The sequence below is a fragment of the Petromyzon marinus genome, chromosome 74, assembly GCF_048934315.1.
Source record: "Petromyzon marinus isolate PM22_M1 ecotype Great Lakes invasive population chromosome 74, UKy_Petmar_22M1.pri1.0, whole genome shotgun sequence".
NCBI lineage: Eukaryota > Metazoa > Chordata > Hyperoartia > Petromyzontiformes > Petromyzontidae > Petromyzon > Petromyzon marinus.
The window spans coordinates 4,137,257-4,157,431 of NC_133740.1; the positions used below are offsets into that span (position 1 = coordinate 4,137,257).

At 51.1% G+C, this 20,175-nt stretch overlaps 1 protein-coding gene across 1 annotated transcript in view; it reads left to right on the forward strand.

The window, feature by feature from the left end:
- Positions 1 to 1,035: 1,035 nt before the first annotated feature.
- The window catches only part of LOC116958199 (synaptotagmin-17-like), a 28,982-nt gene continuing 9,842 nt past the window's right edge, over positions 1,036 to 20,175 (forward strand). The window contains exons 1-4 of the mRNA XM_076055998.1: positions 1,036 to 1,406; positions 6,690 to 6,802; positions 15,567 to 15,677; positions 17,216 to 17,366. Coding sequence (XP_075912113.1) covers positions 1,277 to 1,406; positions 6,690 to 6,802; positions 15,567 to 15,677; positions 17,216 to 17,366 — 505 coding nt within the window. The 5' untranslated portion in view covers positions 1,036 to 1,276. The remainder of the gene's footprint in view (positions 1,407 to 6,689; positions 6,803 to 15,566; positions 15,678 to 17,215; positions 17,367 to 20,175) is intronic.

A 20,175-nucleotide genomic window follows, 5' to 3' on the forward strand; every position in this document is an offset into this window, starting at 1 on the left:
TCAATCAGCTCGCTGGGAGGGATCAATCAATCAGCTCGCTGGGATCAATCAATCAGCTAGCTGGGAGGGATCAATCAGCTCGCTGGGAGGGATGAATCAATCAGCTCGCTGGGAGGGATCGATCAGCTCACTGGGAGGGATCGATCGGCTCATTGGGAGGGATCAATCAATCAGCTCGCTGGGAGGGATCAATCAGTTTGCTGGGAGGGATCGATCAACTCGTTGGGAGGGATCGATCAGCTCGCTGGGAGGGATCAATCAGCTCGCTGGGAGGGATCAATCAGCTCGCTGGGAGGGATCAATCAGCTCGCTGGGATCAATCAATCAGCTCGCTGGGATCAATCAATCAGCTCGCTGGGAGTGATCAATCAGCTCGCTGGGAGGGATCGATCAGCTCGCTGGGAGGGATCAATCAATCAGCTCGCTGGGATCAATCAATCAGCTCGCTGGGAGGGATCAATCAGCTCGCTGGGAGGGATCAATCAGCTCGCTGGGATCCATCGATCAGCTCGCTGGGAGGGATCGATCAGCTCGCTGGGAGGGATCGATCAGCTCGCTGGGAGGGATCAATCAGCTCGCTGGGATCGATCAATCAGCTCGCTGGGAGGGATCAATCAGCTCACTGGGAGGGATAAATCAGCTCGCTGGGAGGGATCAATCAGCTCGCTGGGAGGGATCAATCAGCTCGCTGGGAGGGATCAATCAGCTCGCTGGGATCAATCAATCAGCTCGCTGGGAGGGATCAATCAATCAGCTCGCTGGGAGGGATCAATCAGCTCGCTGGGCGGGATCAATCAATCAGCTCGCTGGGAGGGATCGATCAGCTCGCTGGGAGGGATCGATCAGCTCGCTGGGATCAATCAATCAGCTCGCTGGGAGGAGTCCATCAGCTCGCTGGGAGGGATCAATCAGCTCGCTGGGAGGGATCGATCAGCTCGCTGGGAGGGATCGATCAGCTCGCTGGGAGGGATCGATCAGCTCGCTGGGAGGGATCAATCAGCTCGCTGGGAGGGATCAATCAGCTCGCTGGGAGGGATCAATCAGCTCGCTGGGAGGGATCAATCAGCTCGCTGGGAGGAGTCCATCAGCTCGCTGGGAGGGATCAATCAGCTCGCTGGGATCCCCTCATTCCGTCAGGGTGGTGGTGGAGGATGAGGAGGAGGAGGAAGCTTCCGCGTGTTTCCAACATCAGATCTGGAGCGCGTGGGTCTCGTTCTTCTCCGCCTTCCCCTTCTCGTCCTCATCGTCCTCCTCGTCTGAGTCTGAGTCCTCCTCCATGGTCAGCTTCTGGAGAAGGTGGCTGACGCGATGGTGGCGCAAAGCGGCCAAGAAGATCCTGCGGGCGCTTTGCAAGAGGCTGTGGCGTCGAGCCTGGGAGACTGAGGATGATGATGACGGTGGTGGTGGTGAGCAGCAGTAATGGTGACGGTGGTGGTGGTGACGGTGGTGATGGTGATGGTGAGCAGCAGTAGTGATGACGGTGGTGATGGTGGTGATGGTGAGCAGCAGTAGTGATGACGGTGGTGGTGGTGATGGTGAGCAGCAGTAGTGATGACGGTGGTGGTGATGGTGATGACGGTGATGATGGTGGTGGTGGTGGTGAGCGGCAGTAGTGGTGGTGGTGGTGATGGTGAGCAGCAGTAGTGATGACGGTGATGGTGGTGATGGTGATGATGGTGATGATGGTGGTGGTGGTGAGCGGCAGTAGTGATGGTGGTGGTGATGGTGGTGGTGATGACGGTGGTGATGGTGGTGGTGGTGATGGTGAGCGGGAGTAGTGATGACGGTGGTGGTGGTGAGCGGCAGTAGTGATGGTGGTGGTGATGGTGGTGATGACGGTGATGACGGTGGTGATGGTGGTGATGGTGAGCAGCAGTAGTGATGACGGTGGTGGTGGTGGTGGTGAGCGGCAGTAGTGGTGGTGGTGGTGATGGTGGTGATGACGGTGGTGGTGGTGATGGTGAGCAGCAGTAGTGATGACGGTGGTGGTGATGATGGTGGTGATGGTGATGATGGTGGTGGTGGTGAGCGGCAGTAGTGATGGTGGTGGTGATGACGGTGATGACGGTGATGATGGTGGTGGTGAGCGGCAGTAGTGATGGTGGTGATGGTGAGCGGGAGTAGTGATGACGGTGGTGGTGGTGAGCGGCAGTAATGATGGTGGTGGTGATGGTGGTGATGACGGTGGTGGTGATGGTGAGCAGCAGTAGTGATGACGGTGGTGGTGATGATGGTGGTGATGATGGTGATGGTGGTGATGGTGGTGGTGATGGTGAGCGGGAGTAGTGATGACGGTGGTGGTGTTGAGCGGCAGTAGTGATGGTGGTGGTGATGGTGGTGATGACGGTGGTGGTGGTGATGGTGAGCAGCAGTAGTGATGACGGTGATGGTGGTGGTGATGATGGTGGTGAGCGGCAGTAGTGGTGACGGTGGTGGTGATGGTGATGATGGTGGTGATGGTGGTGATGATGGTAGTGGTGAGCGGCAGTAGTGATGGTGGTGGTGATGACGGTGATGATGGTGGTGATGGTGGTGGTGAGCGGCAGTAGTGATGGTGGTGGTGATGGTGGTGATGACGGTGGTGGTGGTGATGGTGAGCAGCAGTAGTGATGACGGTGGTGGTGATGATGGTGGTGATGATGGTGATGGTGGTGATGGTGGTGGTGATGGTGAGCGGGAGTAGTGATGACGGTGGTGGTGTTGAGCGGCAGTAGTGATGGTGGTGGTGATGGTGGTGATGACGGTGGTGGTGGTGATGGTGAGCAGCAGTAGTGATGACGGTGATGGTGGTGGTGATGATGGTGGTGGTGAGCGGCAGTAGTGATGACGGTGGTGATGATGGTGGTGATGATGGTGATGATGGTGATGGTGGTGGTGGTGACGGTGGTGGTGATGATGGTGGTGGTAAAGCAGCAGTAGTGATGACGGTGGTGGTGGTGATGGTGGTGGTGATGGTGATGGTGGTGGTGATGGTGATGGTGGTGATGATGGTGATGATGGTGGTGGTGGTGATGACAGTGGTGGTGGTGGTGATGGTGAGCGGCAGTAGTGATGACGGTGGTGGTGGTGATGGTGGTGGTGATGGTGAGCGGCAGTAGTGGTGATGGTGGTGGTGATGGTGATGATGGTTGTGATGGTGGTGATGATGGTAGTGGTGGTGGTGAGCGGCAGTAGTGATGACGGTGGTGGTGGTGGTGATGATGGTGGTGGTGGTGATGGTGGTGATGATAGTGAGCGGCAGTAGTGATGACGGTGGTGGTGGTGGTGATGGTGATGATGGTGGTGGTGAGCGGCAGTAGTGATGACGGTGGTGGTGGTGGTGGTGATGGTGGTGGTGATGGTGGTGGTGATGGTGAGCAGCAGTAGTGGTGACGGTGGTGGTGGTGGTGAGCGGAAGTAGTGATGATGGTGGTGGTGGTGGTGATGATGATGGTGGTGAGCGGCAGTAGTGATGACGGTGGTGGTGGTGATGGTGGTGATGATGATGGTGGTGATGGTGGTGATGGTGGTGGTGGTGGTGATGGTGGTGATGACGGTAGTGGTGATGGTGGTGATGACGGTGGTGGTGGTGGTGAGCGGCAGTAGTGATGACGGTGATGATGATGGTGGTGGTGGTGATGATGATGGTTGTGGTGAGCAGCAGTAGTGATGACGGTGGTGGTGGTGGTGATGACGGTGATGACGGTGGTGGTGGTGATGGTGGTGATGACGGTGGTGGTGGTGGTGATGACGGTGGTGGTGGTGGTGGTTGTGATGGTGGTGGTTGTGATGGTGGTGGTGGTGATGATGATGGTTGTGGTGAGCAGCAGTAGTGATGACGGTGGTGGTGGTGATGACGGTGATGATGGTGGTGGTGATGACGATGGTGATGGTGGTGGTGATGGTGGTGGTGATGGTGGTGGTGATGATGGTGGTGGTGGTGGTGGTGATGACGGTGGTGGTGGTGGTTGTGCGAGCTGTGCTTCGATACCCGAAGCGACCCGAGTTCGATTCCCGCTCACGGTCAACACCAGTGACGATCATCTGAACCGGTCCTGGGCCTCCTCCCCTAGGTCGACTCGGCCTCAAATGTGCGTAGTAAACATCGCCGCTAGGGAGACAAAGGCGGTCGGGCGTGGTGCTGGCCACCCCCCCCCCCCCCCCCATAACAACAACATCACGGCGCTTGTGCCAGGGCAGGTGCACTTTCAGGCTATCACGTGAAGTACCGAAGGCTCTCTGCTGGCAGGAGGGCACGGGACAGACCCAGGTGCCATGGGTGCACTGCTGTGCCAGGCTAGGTGCAGGAGGAGGTCACGGGACAGACCCAGGTGCCATGGGTTCACTGCTGTGCCAGGCTAGGTGCAGGCGGAGGTCACGGGACAGACCCAGGTGCCATTGGTTCACTTCTGTTCCAGGCTCGGTGCAAGAGGAGGTCACGGGACAGACCCATGTGCCATGGGTGCACTGCTGTGCCAGGCTAGGTGCAGGAGGAGGTCACGGGACAGACCCAGGTGCCATGGGTTCACTGCTGTGCCAGGCTAGGTGCAGGCGGAGGTCACGGGACAGACCCAGGTGCCATTGGTTCACTTCTGTTCCAGGCTCGGTGCAAGAGGAGGTCACGGGACAGACCCATGTGCCATGGGTTCACTGCTGTGCCAGGCTAGGTGCAGGAGGAGGTCACGGGACAGACCCCCAAGTGCCATGGATTGACTGACCGAGATGGCTGGCAGATGCACCACCTTTGCTCACCACTCTAGCTACTCTCTGTATTGTATCCACCCGGCGCTACGCTCGTTGTTGTAAGCGTCGCTCCTCTGCCCTGCTTTGCTGTTGGGGGGCGACTGCCTCCAACTGACCAAATAGCGTCCTTCACAAGCCTCCTTATCATAAACGAAGATCCCCCGTGTAGCCTTAACAGACTGTTGGGGCAAGTGCTGTTAGCGAGCACCTGTGAAGGCCAACACGGCACACGAGGGGGATGGGTGGCCAGCACCACGCCCGACCGCCTTTGTCTCCCCAGTGACGATGGGAGGAGGTTGAGAGAATCGTCACCGGCGTTGGCCGCAGGCGGGAATCGAACCCCCCCTCCCCCTCCCCCTCAGTCACCAGGTTTCGGAGCGCAGTGGCGGTGCTAACCGCAGCACCGCCACTCCCCCTCCTCATTTTAAGCACAGACACACACACAGGTGCCACGTGTGTGGGCCCCTGGATTGTGAATCCCAGGGCTCCAGGGCCAAGCTTGTGTCCTCCTCACCGTGGTCTGTGTCGCCAGTGAAGAACCAGTGGCATCTACATCTGCAGAACGTGAAGAACCAGGGGCATCTACATCTGCAGAACGTGAAGAACCAGTGGCATCCATGTCTGCAGAACGTGAAGAACCAGTGGTATCTACATCTGCAGAACGTGAAGAACCAGTGGCATCTACGTCTGCAGAACGTGAAGAACCAGTGGCATCTACATCTGCAGAACGTGAAGAACCTGTGGCATCTACATCTGCAGAACGTGAAGAACCAGTGGCATCTACATCTGCAGAACGTGAAGAACCAGTGGCATCTACATCTACAGAACGTGAAGAACCAGTGGCATCTACATCTGCAGAACGTGAAGAACCAGTGGCATCTACATCTGCAGAACGTGAAGAACCAGTGGCATCTACATCTGCAGAACGTGAAGAACCAGTGGCATCTACATCTGCAGAACGTGAATAACCAGTGGCATCTACATCTGCAGAACGTGAAGAACCAGTGGCATCTACATCTGCAGAACGTAAAGAACCAGTGGCATCTACATCTGCAGAACATGAAGAACCAGTGGCATCTAAATCTGTAGAACGTGAAGAACCCGTGGCATCTACATCTGCAGAACGTGAAGAACCAGTGGCATCTACATCTGCAGAACGTGAAGAACCAGTGGCATCTATATCTGCAGAACGTGAAGAACCAGTGGCATTTACATCTGCAGAACGTGAAGAACCAGTGGCATCTACATCTGCAGAACGTGAAGAACCAGTGGCATTTATTTCTGCAGAACGTGAAGGACCATTGGCATCTAGATCTGCAGAACGTGAAGAACCAGTGGCATCGACATCTACAGAACGTGAAGAACATCTACAGGAGATTATGTAACTTTTAAAGCCATTCCCCGTGCTTAGTGTACATGCCGTACTACACGTTTGGAATCGACATGAGTAAAGTTGGACTTACGAGCAAATCGACTTACGAACAGAGCAGCGAGCTCACCCCGCACCTACGCAGCTTCGTTAAACGTTTGAGACCAGTGAGAGCTTAATGACCTGATGCGTTTCGGGCAGGAGGAGTCTGCGCTAAATCATCCCTCTGGCGGTTACCCCGGGGTACCAAATAATACAAAATGGCCGAGGTAATAAATATTGTTATTTCTGGGACACTTTTTTTCCAGGGGTGTACTTAACTCCGCGACTTGGGGTACCAATAAATCCGAAATCGGTGCTACTCCGTGATGTTGAAACGCCAAACAATAGCATCGAAATTTTTAACTTTGAATAGTGCATCGTGTACAGCTGGTTGAGATGAGTCGATTGCCGCATCGCCGAGGGAGACAGAAAAACAAGTTATGAGAGTGAAAGTGATGTGAGATAGAGCGATGAGAGAGATAAAGTGATGAGAGATTTGACTGGCTGCGGTGTAACTACCCGAGTTAACACCTGACGTGCCACTTGCCCTGTGCAGGACCTGACCAGCACGTCATTGCGTGGAGGGAGCAGCCGCTGTTCCAGACCCGGTCTGTGTTGAGAAGCCCCATGGACCCATCAATGCTTGACCGGAGCCTCTACAGCGTCGTGGTCAGTGAAGCGTAACGCATCGATCTCTGTCTCTACATCAGCTCAGGCCTCCAGTAAACCACGTGACTCCCGTGTGACCACCCCCACTCTGAGCCTTCCCCTCTCAACTATAGATATCTCTCTTTAAACCGGCTCAAGCGTCCAGTAAACCACGAGACTCCTGCATGACCATACCAACTCTGAGCCCCCTGTCCCCATGATCACTGCGTAACGTGCAAACAGATCCCCGTTCCTCTACACAGCTCACTTCTGCTGCTCGCTATTTCCGCCTCTCCTCTGTCATTCTCTTCCCTTCCCACTCTTCATCATCATTGCCCTCTGGTCCATAAAATGGCGGCTGGGAGATGTTTACTACCTTGCCCGGTATACAGGAGGTCGTGTGTTCGATCTCGACCCCTCGCGCCTGTTGTATATGTGGAGTTTGCGTCTCTCTATTTCTCTCCCTGTTGTCGTGTGGATTTTTCTCCGGGTCCTCTGATTTTTTTCCCCTCCACAGTTAAGAATCAACGTCACGCATTTAGAGTATTTTGGATGCTGCTATAAATTCCCACGTGATAAGCCACTTCGTTGAGCTATCATTTATGGTAGCCAGGTGGCTTTTTAAAAAGAGCTACATAGCTCAGGAGGCCTTACCTGGTAAAATCAAAGTTTAATTTTTGTATGGGTCTCAGTCAGTCTATGGGTGCCGCTATACATTTCCACGCGATGATGATGATATCAAACGCTTCGCTGAGCTATCATTTGTGATGGCCAGGTCGCTTCTGAAAAGGAGCTACATAGCTCAGTGGGCCTTACCTGGTAAAACAAAACAATGTTTCTAGTTTAGTAGTTTCGTTATCTCTGTTGGGAAGGTCTCGTGTTATTGAAAACTAGCTGGGGGGCCCAGCATTGCCCGGGATAAATTAATGGGTACCAACATATGGGGCAGGATCAAAATTGAGGAAAAGAAATATGATTAAGTTTTCTACATATTGCCTGGCCATTCAAAGTTATTCTATTTTATTGCAGGGCCTGTGGGTAAACCACAAGTTTGAGAAGGTTGGAGCATGCTATGTTAAGCTGCCCATGGGAGAAACAGGGAGTTAGAAGGTGAACCTCCCTGCAACCTGCAGCGACTGTCCTTGTGACTGGTTGATGGACATTGCAAAGGAGAGCCGAACAAGCAACTGCAGTCGTTTGAACTGATAAGGGACATCGGTGGGAATGAGTGGTATGCAAGCAATAAAGACATTTTGTTTTGGCACACACCCTGTCATTATAGTTGCCTCAATGACACGAGGTAGGAGCTTTTTCACGCAGAGCTGATCCCGTTGCAGAGTTCGGGAGGATCCAGATTCCTTTGCAGCATGACAGGGGAACCTTTCTTTAGTGAGGTGGCATTCCTGGTGGCTGCAATGAGTTGAGGACTTCTGTGGGATAATGTACTGCCTTGGCCTGTTTCAGTAACAGTATCGCTTGACATGTATGTCCATTCTTGACCAGGTAGCTCCTTTAGGATGTAGTAATGGATACTGCTTAGTGTATAATTTTTAGGGGCAAGGATGGCTCGTTGACACAGACAGTAGCCGGTTATGATAGGTGGAATCCGGGAAGTGATTGAGTATGTGGGGGAGAAAAAAAAACGTTAAAAAAACTCTCGACCTGTCTTAACGACAGTGCCACCATTGGCTGGAATTGTCACCTGTCCACTTTGATCATCTCGGCGATTTCCATTGCCAATTCACAGCAAGAGGTCTGAGAATGTTCCTGCATTAACATCTCCCTGGAGTCTCACACACGTTGGTTTGTGGTCAGACTCAATTTCTGAACACCAGACGAGAGATTCGTTTTCTTTTAACGGGCCTTTATTTCATCTGCAGCGAGGTTTCCCCTTGGAACAATTGGCAGTGTTTGTCTAAAATCTCCAGAGAGGATCAATGTGACTGCCCCCATACAGTACATGTTATTGTCTCTGAGGTCCGGCAGAGTGCGATCCAGTGCTTCAAAAGCTGCTTGATTGAACATTGCTCATTCATCCCAAACAATTAGTTTTCAGCTCTGCAGGACCTGAGCTAAACCTCTGCTCTTGCTGATGTTACACACCGGATTCTCTGATCGGTGCAGATCCAAGGACAATTGAAAACCTGAGTGGGCTGTTCTTCCACCAGTCAGAAGAGTTGCAGCAATTCCTGAAGAGGCGGCAACAATGGCAACGTGCTTTTCGGATCTAATTGTGGCAAGAAGTATATTGATCAGAGCATCCAGGAAGATAATTCCACAAGTGTCTCTGTCAACCATATTCACAATTCTTTGTGTAGGCTGCTCGTCTGATCCTGTGACAACAGAGGTACAGTTTTGGAAACCTCCTGCGCCAATTGGATGGCATTATAGCACGTCTCCTGCAACATTTCCCTGCTGAGCCTGTCGGCATCACCTCTTTGTGGCACAGGAAGTCCAAGCTGCAACTGCAGCAGAGATTTCCCGACCATAGACATGATCTTGTTCTCAATCAAAATTAGTCTTTGATTGAAGGTCTCACTATTGTACTGCAAATTTACATTAGAGCTGTCTTGTCTAGCCCTATGCAGAATGTCCTCGGTCATATAGCGGTGTTTGTGAGTTTCCCACAACAGCCTGGGATTGGAGGGAGAGCAGGTTGTGATAAGCACAGCAAACAGATTTCTCACTTTGAAAGCAGATCTGATTGCTGCTGCTGCTGCTTCTTCCAGGGTAGTGTTCTAGTGGTCATCTTATCTAGCATTGTGTTAGTGATGGCCACGGGAAGGATTCCCACCAAAAGGAAGGGGGAGTGGGACGGTGACAGTGGAAGGGGGGGGGGGAGCAGGTGATGAGATATAAGAGAGAACGGGTGGGAAAAAGTGGGAGAATTGGTGGCAACGGGATTGAGATGGCTGGGGACGAGTGTGGACTGGGGGAAGCAATAAAAGAGAAACCCCTGCAGCCTCGTGTCGGCTCTCCTTTACAAGTGTATATAGCGCTTTTGTCAAAGCACTTGACAATAATTATAAATGGTACATTAGTTATTGGCTGATGGGGGTTTTAAAGGGTGGTGATCGGGAAAGGGAGCGCTGGCGAGGTTACGAAGGGGGAGGATGGTAAGGGAGGATGATTAGCGGTAGAGGGAGAGCGGCTGAGGATGGTTAAGGTTTTAAGGATGCAGACAGGAAGTAGTAGAGGGTTCGACTATTGAAAAAAGATAAGTCTTAAGGGAGGAACGAAAAATGGTTTCATGACGTTGCCTGTTTGATGTGGAGCGGGAGCTTTTTCCATTGGAGGGGAGTCATGTGGGAGAAGGAGCGGAAACGTGACTGAGCACAGGAAGGGGAGGGGAGGGGGGGGCGGTGTGAGGGAGAATGGAGATTGTGAATGCTGGGGCCTCGATGGGACATAGTACGACATTAGAGAAGTGAGATAGGGCAGGGCAGAACCATGGGGCAGTTTGTACGTGAGGTCGAGGAATTTGAATAAACAGCAATCGTAGATGGGAAATCTAGATTTGAAGGTTTCGTGACTGCAGGGATCCATACTCTTTGGTTGTTTCGGTAAGTCACGTAGGTAGAAAATAAAATACATTTATTTTTGTTTTATACCTACATGACTTTACCGAAATAACCAAAGAGTATCGTAGACGGGAAATCTAGATTTGAAGGTTTCGTGACTGCAGGGATCCATAATCTTTGGTTCTTTCGGTAAAATCACATAGGTAGAAAATAAAATACATTTATTTAGTTTTATACCTACATGACTTTACCGAAAGAACCAAAGAGTATAGTAGATGGGAAATCAATGGAGTTGGACGAGGGGAGCACACGGAATCGGGTGTGATGTGGAAGATTAAAAAATTTCCGGGACGAAGCGTTTTGAATTTTCTGGAGGGGAACGAAGGCGTAGGCAGGAAGACCAAGAAGAAGGGAATTACAGTCAGTCGGGACGTGAAAAATACGAGGGAGTAAATGAGTTTTTTGGCAGCGGAATTTGAGATAAGGGGGCGAATTTTTACGGATGTTGAAGACATGAAAGCGCCATGTGCGGGTTACCGTGGCAGTATTCTTGGTGAAGGAGGGAGAAGGCTCAAAGGTGACCCCAAGGTTTTGAGCAAAGGCGATAGCATTGAGCGAAGCCGCCTCCTCTGGCATGCCTCATGAAATGTTCCACACAGGATGCCCATTAACAGTTTGTCAGGTGCTGGTAGGAGGTTGGGTCTGTTACTGAGTGCAAAAGTAAGCGAAGATTAAGAAAAAAGCATTCTGAGTTACTGTGATGGACCGTGGTGTAAACGCACCCCGAGTGCCGCGTCGGAGTAGATTCCAGGATGATCAGGAACCGCTGCACCCGCCAATGCAACAGTGTCCGTGCAAATGAACTTTGCTTACAAAGCTGAAGAAATGGGAGGATTCTGTGCTCTCTCTTGAGACACTGCCACCATTGGAGAAGATACGTTGACCATTTCCCAAGAGGACACTTACGTGTGTAACTATGGGGTATCGCTCATAAATTGAAAACTCCGGAATCCTCTCCGCAGCTTCGTTGCTGCTGATGCAGTGACCCCATTTGATGGCAAATTACTTTACCGTATGCGTTTACTTGTGCCCAACCTCTCTGCAAGGCAAAGACTACCCGGTCGCTTCCTTTGTTGACATACTTATATATGCATTTAATTGCCTTTATCGAGGTGCAGCATTCGACATTGAGGTGAGCATTGCATATTCTTGACAGAAGTGAGCAGTTGGGAAACACCCACTTATTGTCATCGTCAACTTAACCCTTTTTAACTGTACAACTCTCATGTTGAGGGTGTCTCCTCCTCCTGTAGAGAGGGTAACCATCGTCCCAATTGTGTGGGAGGAACATTTTGCCATCTTTCGTGCATGGTGAGGCACGGTTCACAAGTACTACATGGACCATGAAATATGTGTTTGGACACAATCTGGGAAAGTGCTGGGATCCTCATTGACATTTGGAACCTCGGCACTTATGCATGAGTCAGCCTGGTTTGATTTGAGTTTTTCTTTGAGCCAAGGCAGAATGTGTGCAGGAGGCAGTCCAATTCTTTGCCACCCAATCGAGTACACATAGCAGAGCACTTCACCAAGACTTCGGCTTTGTTATGTTTCAGGAGGTTCAGGAGTAGAAGTTTTTGATGGAAACCTCTGGCCTCCAGATCAGTCCTATCATCCGGATTTTTCCCAGGTAGCAAGTCTGATATTTTTTCAGCCCAATTTGGATTGCAGGTGAAGGCTATGAAGAGATCTGGAGTGACATAGTTTCTGACATATGTCATGGCATCTTGTGGCCTCTCTTGCATGCATCTGGGACCACCAGTAAAGGAGGATGGGAGGATCGTCAGTTGTCCAATGTCATCTGGATTTCTATAGTTGGCAATGGAATCTCTCAATTGTTCATAATTCTCCACCCTGGAAGAGAGGTTCACATCGAAGCAAGTGGTTTGACTCTTCTTCTCTTACCATACCTGTCAACCCATATGGTTTACCCCGTATTCTTTCACAGGAAAATAGAGTTTTCAGCTCCATACGGCGTACAGTCATTTCAATACGGGCAATAAAATGTATTTGTCTGTTTGTGTTTCTCCCTTGTGATGGGACTTTGTAGGATGAACGTTGAGATATATAAGGGAACGGGGTGACCAATAAGATCTGAACTGGTCTGTAATATGGTCGGTATTGATAAATGGTTGACAGGTATGTCTTACCATCATCGAAAGGCATACAATTGCACGACAGTAACCTTGGGGCCTTGCATTTCGTAGAAGTGGTACCCATCCTCCCCCAAGGGAAACAGAATAGGATACTTACAGATGATGATTGGCTCTGTTACTCTCTGCAATTTTTTGGAAAGAATATGCACCTGCAGGAGTTGCTTATGCAAGACAATATCGCTGTTCTGGAATTCATTGGCAACTATGAGAATGGCAACCTCATTTGTAGTCGGAACATTAAAGCGGCGCTCGCGCTCACCAGCAGGTGTCCCGACTGCTCCAATGACAACTTTGTACCCATCTGTGGTCATGTTTTGAATGGCTGTTTTGTAAACGCTTGACATAGGGATTCTTTTCATGCCACATGTCCTGCGGAGCCATGACCACATCAAAAATTTGGTGCGGAATATTGCTCTGCCGCTACCGTGCCTGTTCCTGTGCGTCTCCCATGAAGTACGTTTCAAGGAGCTTGTGCTGCTCATTGGGATAAAGCAGCAGGGAGCCAATGTTGTGGTAGACCTTGAACCTTGCATTTGCCGTACATATGTGTTTCGGTGTAAAAGTGGTCTGCCCCATTTGGAAAGCAGAGTTGTATTTGCCGAGGTTTCTAAGAATCTGTTGAGAATTGTGGCGAGTGCCCAACAGCAATGCCTTGAGTTGGTTTACCATGCTGGCTCTGCAGTACGTGCCTTTTGTCTCCCCCCTTACACTTTCTGATCCTACATGTGGTGCAGAGTATCATCATTCCACCAATACTGACCAAGGCACGTGCCTCATACGGAGTGTCTGGATCATCGAGGAATGCTGCCCCTTTCAACTGCTGTCAATTTCTGGTTCTAGAGGCTGCCTGTCTTGTCCTCCTGTCTTCCAGATGTGTCTCTCCGGCTTCAGGCGTCTCGGCTGCCCTGGAAGTCGAGGCACTTGTTCTAAGCTCTTCGAGGGGTGCGTGTCTTGCTGTAGGCTTCTCAGATGCTCTATAAGTTGAAGCTCTTGCCCTGGCAGCATGCAGACGTCACTGCCAAGCTGATGGGGGTTTCAGTGGCTCTGGTTGTTACGTCTCTTGTCATTCTGAGCTTTAAGTCGTAGGCGTCTTTCTTCACTCGATTCTTGGCCCCTTACTCCTGGCTACGACCCAATGAGGGATGTTTTTTTTGGGACCCCCATATTGTCTGTTGAATTGCTCCTTGAAACGGGATGACGCGATTTTGTAGGAAGATTGGTAATTGAAAAAGGAGCAAAGAGTTTTGTAATTGAGGTTTTTTTCCCTTTACAAAGGACCAAGGGTTTTTTTTAGGTATTGTTTAGTCAAGAATAGGACTGTATTACTTCGTGTGAATAGTTTTCCTTCAAAAAGGACAATTGTGTTTTGGATAGTGTGTAGTTCTGAAGCTAACTGTACGATTTTTGGAGCTTGGGGAAGTTTGTGTGGTTGCTTGTGGGGTATATTAATCTAATAATATACCCAAAGTTGGTATGGTTTGTTGTTTACCACTGAAACCTTTGTGCTGTTACTTCTGTTATGCAGTTACTTCTGTCATGCAGTTAGTTCTGTCCCATTGTGCACTTAGTTCTGTTCTGCAGTTGGTAATGCCTTGGAGATCATCATCAATGAGACCGTATGTTCCCCCTGATTACCCTGTAGAGAATGCAACCACACTGAGACACAATGCATAGCAAGTTTCACTCCCCTGAATCAGTTGTGAGCATTGTGCGGCACTGAACAACCATTGCTGCACCCAGGGACTTTCCGGGGATGTCTGGGAAGCGGCCTATTAGCACAGTGACCTTACTGTGGTTGTCTCTGACCACCCCGCCAAAGATTTTGGCTTCAAAATCCACAGTCGGCCGTTGCCATCCTTCTCTGGGGCCACAGGGACCACCAACTGGAAAATGGAGAGCACTTTTTTAAATATATAAAATCAAGGGTGCCAAACCACTTTGTTTTGATGTTTCCCGATGATATGTGGACTTTGTGTAGTGGGTACTTTGTATAGTGGGCAGGACAAGAACCACTGTGGCCATTCAGCTCCCTTTAGCTCATGAAGTGTTTTTGATATCTGGACTCCTTGTGAGTTATTTGTTTGGTGGGCGGGACAGACGGCAACACCCCGATTCACCCCCTGGACCCAGAACAAACCCCGACCACTTCCCACCCTAAAACCTGCAGCCGGTCATCCTTGACCACCCTGCGAAGGTTGCGACTGAAAACTTCCAAACCCACAGAGGGTGTGGTGGGGAGGGGGCAGACTCCACGGTTTTAGCCAAGTGACACTGAGAGGTCGCTGACCAAAACCAAACGTTCCAAACGGAGTTCAGGGACCCCTTGCAACCCCCCAATCCGTTGTCCATACATTTGTAGGTGTCCACGAACACCCATTTAGAAACCGGGTACCCCTGGGGGGGATGCCCGGGGGGGGGGGGGGGGGGTCCTTACCTAGCCTAAGATCTGAAGGCAAAAAATCCTGGATCACCCTGCAACGGTTTTCAGGTCTCTATCTTCAAAACTGTGTGAATGCATCCTGCCAAGCAAATATCAAGACGAATACCAATATCCGCCATTCGCCACTAAGTGCCGGTGACGTCAACACGGCGCCACGTGCCGAAGGCCACGTGGAGAATATATGAAGACAAAAGACAAAGATCCCCCGTGTAGCCTTAACAGACTGTTGGGGCAAGTGGTGTTCACGAGCACCTGTGAAGGCCGGCACAGCACACGAGGGGGTGGGTGGGCAGCACCACGCCCGGCCGCCTCTGTCTCTCCAGAAGCGATGTTTACACACCAGACCAGGTAGTTATTTGAGGTTGAATCGACCTAGGGGGAGGCCCAGGACCGGTCCAGATAATCGTTACTGGTGTTGGCCGTGAGCGGGCATCGAACTCGGGTACCTGGGTGTGTAGTGCAGCGTAGCGCTAACCACTACACCACCGCTCCCCAAGTAACTATAGATGGACATTATTAATCCACGCACTGGTATCCCTCGATTTCGGTTTTAAAATAAAAAACTTGTTTATGGTTCACGGACGGTTCCCACCCCCCACCTCTTTCAGAGCGGAGGCGATGGCGATGACGATGGCGACGAGGAAGACCGTGGACGCCGATGCAGCTGCCAGTTGTGCAACCGCGTGGGTGAGGTGCTGCTGGCACTCCACTACTGCCAGGTATGCTGACAAACGCCTCCTCACCGCTCGCTCACCTCGTCGCCCCTCACCTCGTCCGCCGCTCACATCATCGCACCTGGCGTCTCTTACCTCTCCTCATCCCAGTGCTGTGGGGGGGGGGGGGCTCGGGGCGCAGTGGGGGTGTTTAGCCCCCCATTGAGACCTTGCCGTGTGTTTGGTGTTGCGAGTTAGGATGTATCCGAGGCAGAGAGGCATTGGAAGGTTTTCGTTTTTTTGATAATCAGAGGTGTGCAGGTGGGAAGGACAACAATCTAAACACAACAACAACAAGCAATTCTAAAGAAGTGAATTTTCAATGTAGTATAGTCGTCAAGTGTATAGTAGTGTAGTGTATAGTAGTGTAGTGTCTTGTTGAGTGAAGTGTAGTGTATAGTGTAGTGTATAGTGTAGAATCTACACTATACACTACACTATACACTACACTATACACTACTATACACTACACTATACACTACTATACACTACACTACACACTACTATACAATACACTACAATACACAACACTATATACGACAATACTCTAGAGTATTGCCGTATATATGTAGTGTAGTATATAGTAGTGTATAGTGTAGTGTATAGTAGTGTGTAGTGTATAGTGGAGTATGAACTTTGCACTTATTTTTCACTGTACGTAGCCAACCACGCTAATCCGAGGTGCGGTGGGGAAGGATAACAAACTAAACACAACAACAAGCAGTTCTAAATAAATGTGTTTGTCAAATCATAGATTGTCTTGGAGGGGGTTGGGGTGCCTGTTTAAAAACCTCGACATTTCGGGCTCAGAATCTGCGTCTGCCTCGACCATTCCAGTGACCCTGCTGCTGTGCGGCCAGGGGGGGGGGACCCCCAGTGGCAGCTGTCCCTGCGTGGCGCACGCTCATCATGGGCACTCTGCCCCAATGCCCATTCAAACTGAAACCATGAACTATTTTGTATTAATATTTTACTACCAGCAGAGACCCCCACTACTAAGCTATGCAGCACTTTTTCAGAAGTGACACTTCCCATCACAAATGACAGCTCGACCAAGTGGTTTTTCACGTGTAGATTTATAGCAGTGGCTAAATACTCTAAACGCGTGCTTCTACAGACCTTTTTTTCAGACGCGACCTGGCTGTCACAAATGATATCTCAACCAAGTTGCTCATCATCACGTGGGAAGTAAGAGCAGCAGCCAAATAATCTAAACACGTGACGTGGATTCTAAACGTGGAGGCAAGGGAGTCAACATCTCACCACCGTGGCACCGCGTTGACTTTGACCTTTGCTACACGGCCGATTCAGCAGCAGTGGATACATTATTTGTCTGCTGCTATGAATTTCCGCATGATGATGATGATGATAAGCCACTTCGTTGAGCTTTTATTTGTGAATGCCAGGTCGCTTCTGAAAAAGAGCTGCCCAGCTCAGTGGGGCCTTACCTGCTAAAATTAAATAAATAGTTTTAGTTTAAATCAAGATTCTGATTCTGGATGGAGGCATGCCACACGGCCTCTCCGTGTGTGCGCGTCACGCAGGAGCTCCAGACGCTGCACGTCCGTCTCATGGAGGTGCTGCTGGACGGAGCCCCCCGGGTGACCCCCATCTCTGGCGGTCACGTGGGCGGCGTCGCGTCCCGCTGGGCTGCCCGGAGCGCCGCAGGGCACTGCACGCTGGCGCTGATGCCCGGTCAGTGGTGGTCAATTGGCGGGCGCCCGCGGGTGGTTCCCGGGCAGCGTTGTATCTACGTGCGTGCGTGCGTGTGTGTGTGTGTAATTGGCTTCTCTCCTCATGGCGCTTGTAGCCACCACAGTGGCTAATGGGGGCTCTGGACGAGTGTGAGGGGCTGGTAACCCCTCCATGTTCAATTCAAGTACCACAAAAACACGTGTTAAAAATCTAACTAAGCTTGTGCCGGAGGCCCCGGGGGGGACAGGCGTCCATGAAATCTCCTGGCCAAACTCCATTTGCCAGAGCCAGGAGACTAATCCCGTACCTTCGATGTTCCTCCAGAAACGGCAAAAAAAACACTGTGAGTGGCCACGTGGAATATCCGAACACTCACTACGAAGGAAAGGGTACCACTCCTCTGTTGGGAGCTGGACCAGTCCCGCCTGGATCTCTGTGGCATTCAGGAGGTCTGGTGGACTGGCTCTGGCTCCATTCATCATGAGGGGTGGACATTCCTCTACTTGGTGGTGGAGACTGCCAAACAACAGGGAGTGGCTCTTCTTCTTAGCAAAAGCATGAAGGGGACATGGGAGCGTGTCAGTGAGGTGTGGGAAGCTGCAAGCCCCAGGCTACTGTGGGCTTGCCTCCCGATCAACAAGAGCCGAGAAATAGTGGTGGTTGCTTATGCCCCCTCTGAAGATGAACATCAGTGGATAGATGCAGGCAAGGTCGAGGAGTCAGATGCCTTCTATGACCTCCTGTCACAGGTGCTGGCTAAAGTGGCTCCTCGGGATTCGCATCCCGTTGGGTGACTGTAATTCCCGAGTGGGTCATGACACTGGCACCTGGGCTGGAGTGATTGCAAGGCATGGACCAGATCAGCTCAATAACAACGGTAGGAGGCTGCTAGACTTTTGTGCAGCCCATGGGCTTGTAATTACCAAGGCGCTGTTCCTACATTGGTGCATCCACACAACATCATGGATGCATGCCGGGTCCAAGCAAGAACATCTGCTGGACTACGTAGTGACGGAACAGCGGATGCGGGCCAATGTGCTTGACACCAGGACCTACCGTGGAGCTTATCTGTCCACTTACCATCGAATAGTCATCTGTAAGATGCAGCTGCCATTCTTCCACTCTGGTGGTCTCAGCTAGCTGATGAAAGTTGCAAGTGAGAATGTCATCATCGCTTGCAGCTGGGGTTGGCATCGTCCCCCCCCCCCCCCTCCTGATGTTGAGGTGAAATTGGCGAGGTTTAGGACTGTGGCTCATGCAGCTGCAATGGCTGCTTTGGCTACACGGTCTCGACCTCCCCAGAGACCCTGGCTGATGGAGGTGTTCTGGCTGGCTGAGAAAAAACAACAGACCCATGTCTACAGCATCCCATGTCGGTGAATGAGGAGGCTTACCACAGCCTCGCTCGGAGGTTCGGAGAGCCATGCAGCGCTGCAAGGATGAGTGGTGGTCGTGGGTTGCTGAGGAGATGGAATCTGCCTCAGTAGCCCATGATCACATAGCACTCTTCAATTCCATAAAAAAAGTAACTTGCAGCACCACACTATCCTTAAGGGAAAGAATGGTAATCTGATCTTTCACTCCCAGGAACAGGTTTGCAGGTTTTCTGAGCATTTTTGTGAGATCTTGTGGGAAGGGAAATTCTTCAGTCGAGAAAACATCATAGGGCAAAGTGGGGATGACCCTGCTGAGGCTGCCGTGCCTCAAATATTGGAAGAAGTAGTCATACCCTGTGAGTGGCTGGCTGAAGTGTCATCTGTTGAGAAAGTACGGAAGGCATTGCAGAGTCTGAGACCAGGAAAAGCACCGGGCAGAGATGATATCCCAAGCGAAGTGCTGAGGGAGGGTGGTGTTTATGTACAGACTGCCCTATATGAAGCTTTCGTGACTGCAGGAATCCATACTCTCTGGTTCTTTCGGTAAAGTCACATAGATAGAAGAGATAATAAAAGAACACGACGTTTCGGTCGCAACACCAGTGTCCGTCACCTGATGACGGACGCTTGTGTACCGAAAGAACCAGAGAGTATCATAATAACAGTCTGGACCACTGGGTGGGTTTTTCAGGATTGGAAGGATGCCCTGGTCGTCTCCCTTTTTAATAAGAGGGACCGCACAAACTGTAACAACTACAGGGGCATCTCCCTTCTCAGTGTCCCGGGAAAGGTCCTGGCAAGGATTTATTCAACATCACCTTGCCAGCACGCTGAGGAGAGGCTTGTGGAGACCCAATGTGGTTTCAGGCAAGGACAGCCTGCAAAGATGCCATATTTTCTGCCCGTTTGCTAAAGCAGAGGTGTAGGGACCTACATATCTGCTTTATTCACCTGGTCAAGGCCTATGATACCATCAATAGGCCTGGGCTCTGGGTTGTTCTCTGCTCACAATCATGGCCCGGGTAAAGCTGCGTGGCCGGCAGTCCAAGCCACTCCCTCTTCACCTTGGGGTGCGACAGGGATGTCCTCTGGCTTCCACATTATTTAACATCTCTATCGACCACATAGTTCGAGAAGCCTCCCATGGCTGTACCGGAGGAATCTCCATCTGGTCCAGATACAATGGGAGGTTGATTAATGCCGGGGGGCGGTTGAGGGATGGCTCCCTATTAATCATGTTATGTATGCTGATGACCTGGTGTTTGCTGCTCACTCAGAGGAGGAGTTGGAGGTGCTGCTGCTAGACCTGGAGCGTGCCACTAATAGGTGGGGCCTTTCCATCAGCCCCACCAAAACGAAGCACCTGCCTGGGTATGTTGTGCCATCAAACACTCCACCCCCTCAACTCCCCCATTGGTGATGGGTCAGTTGTG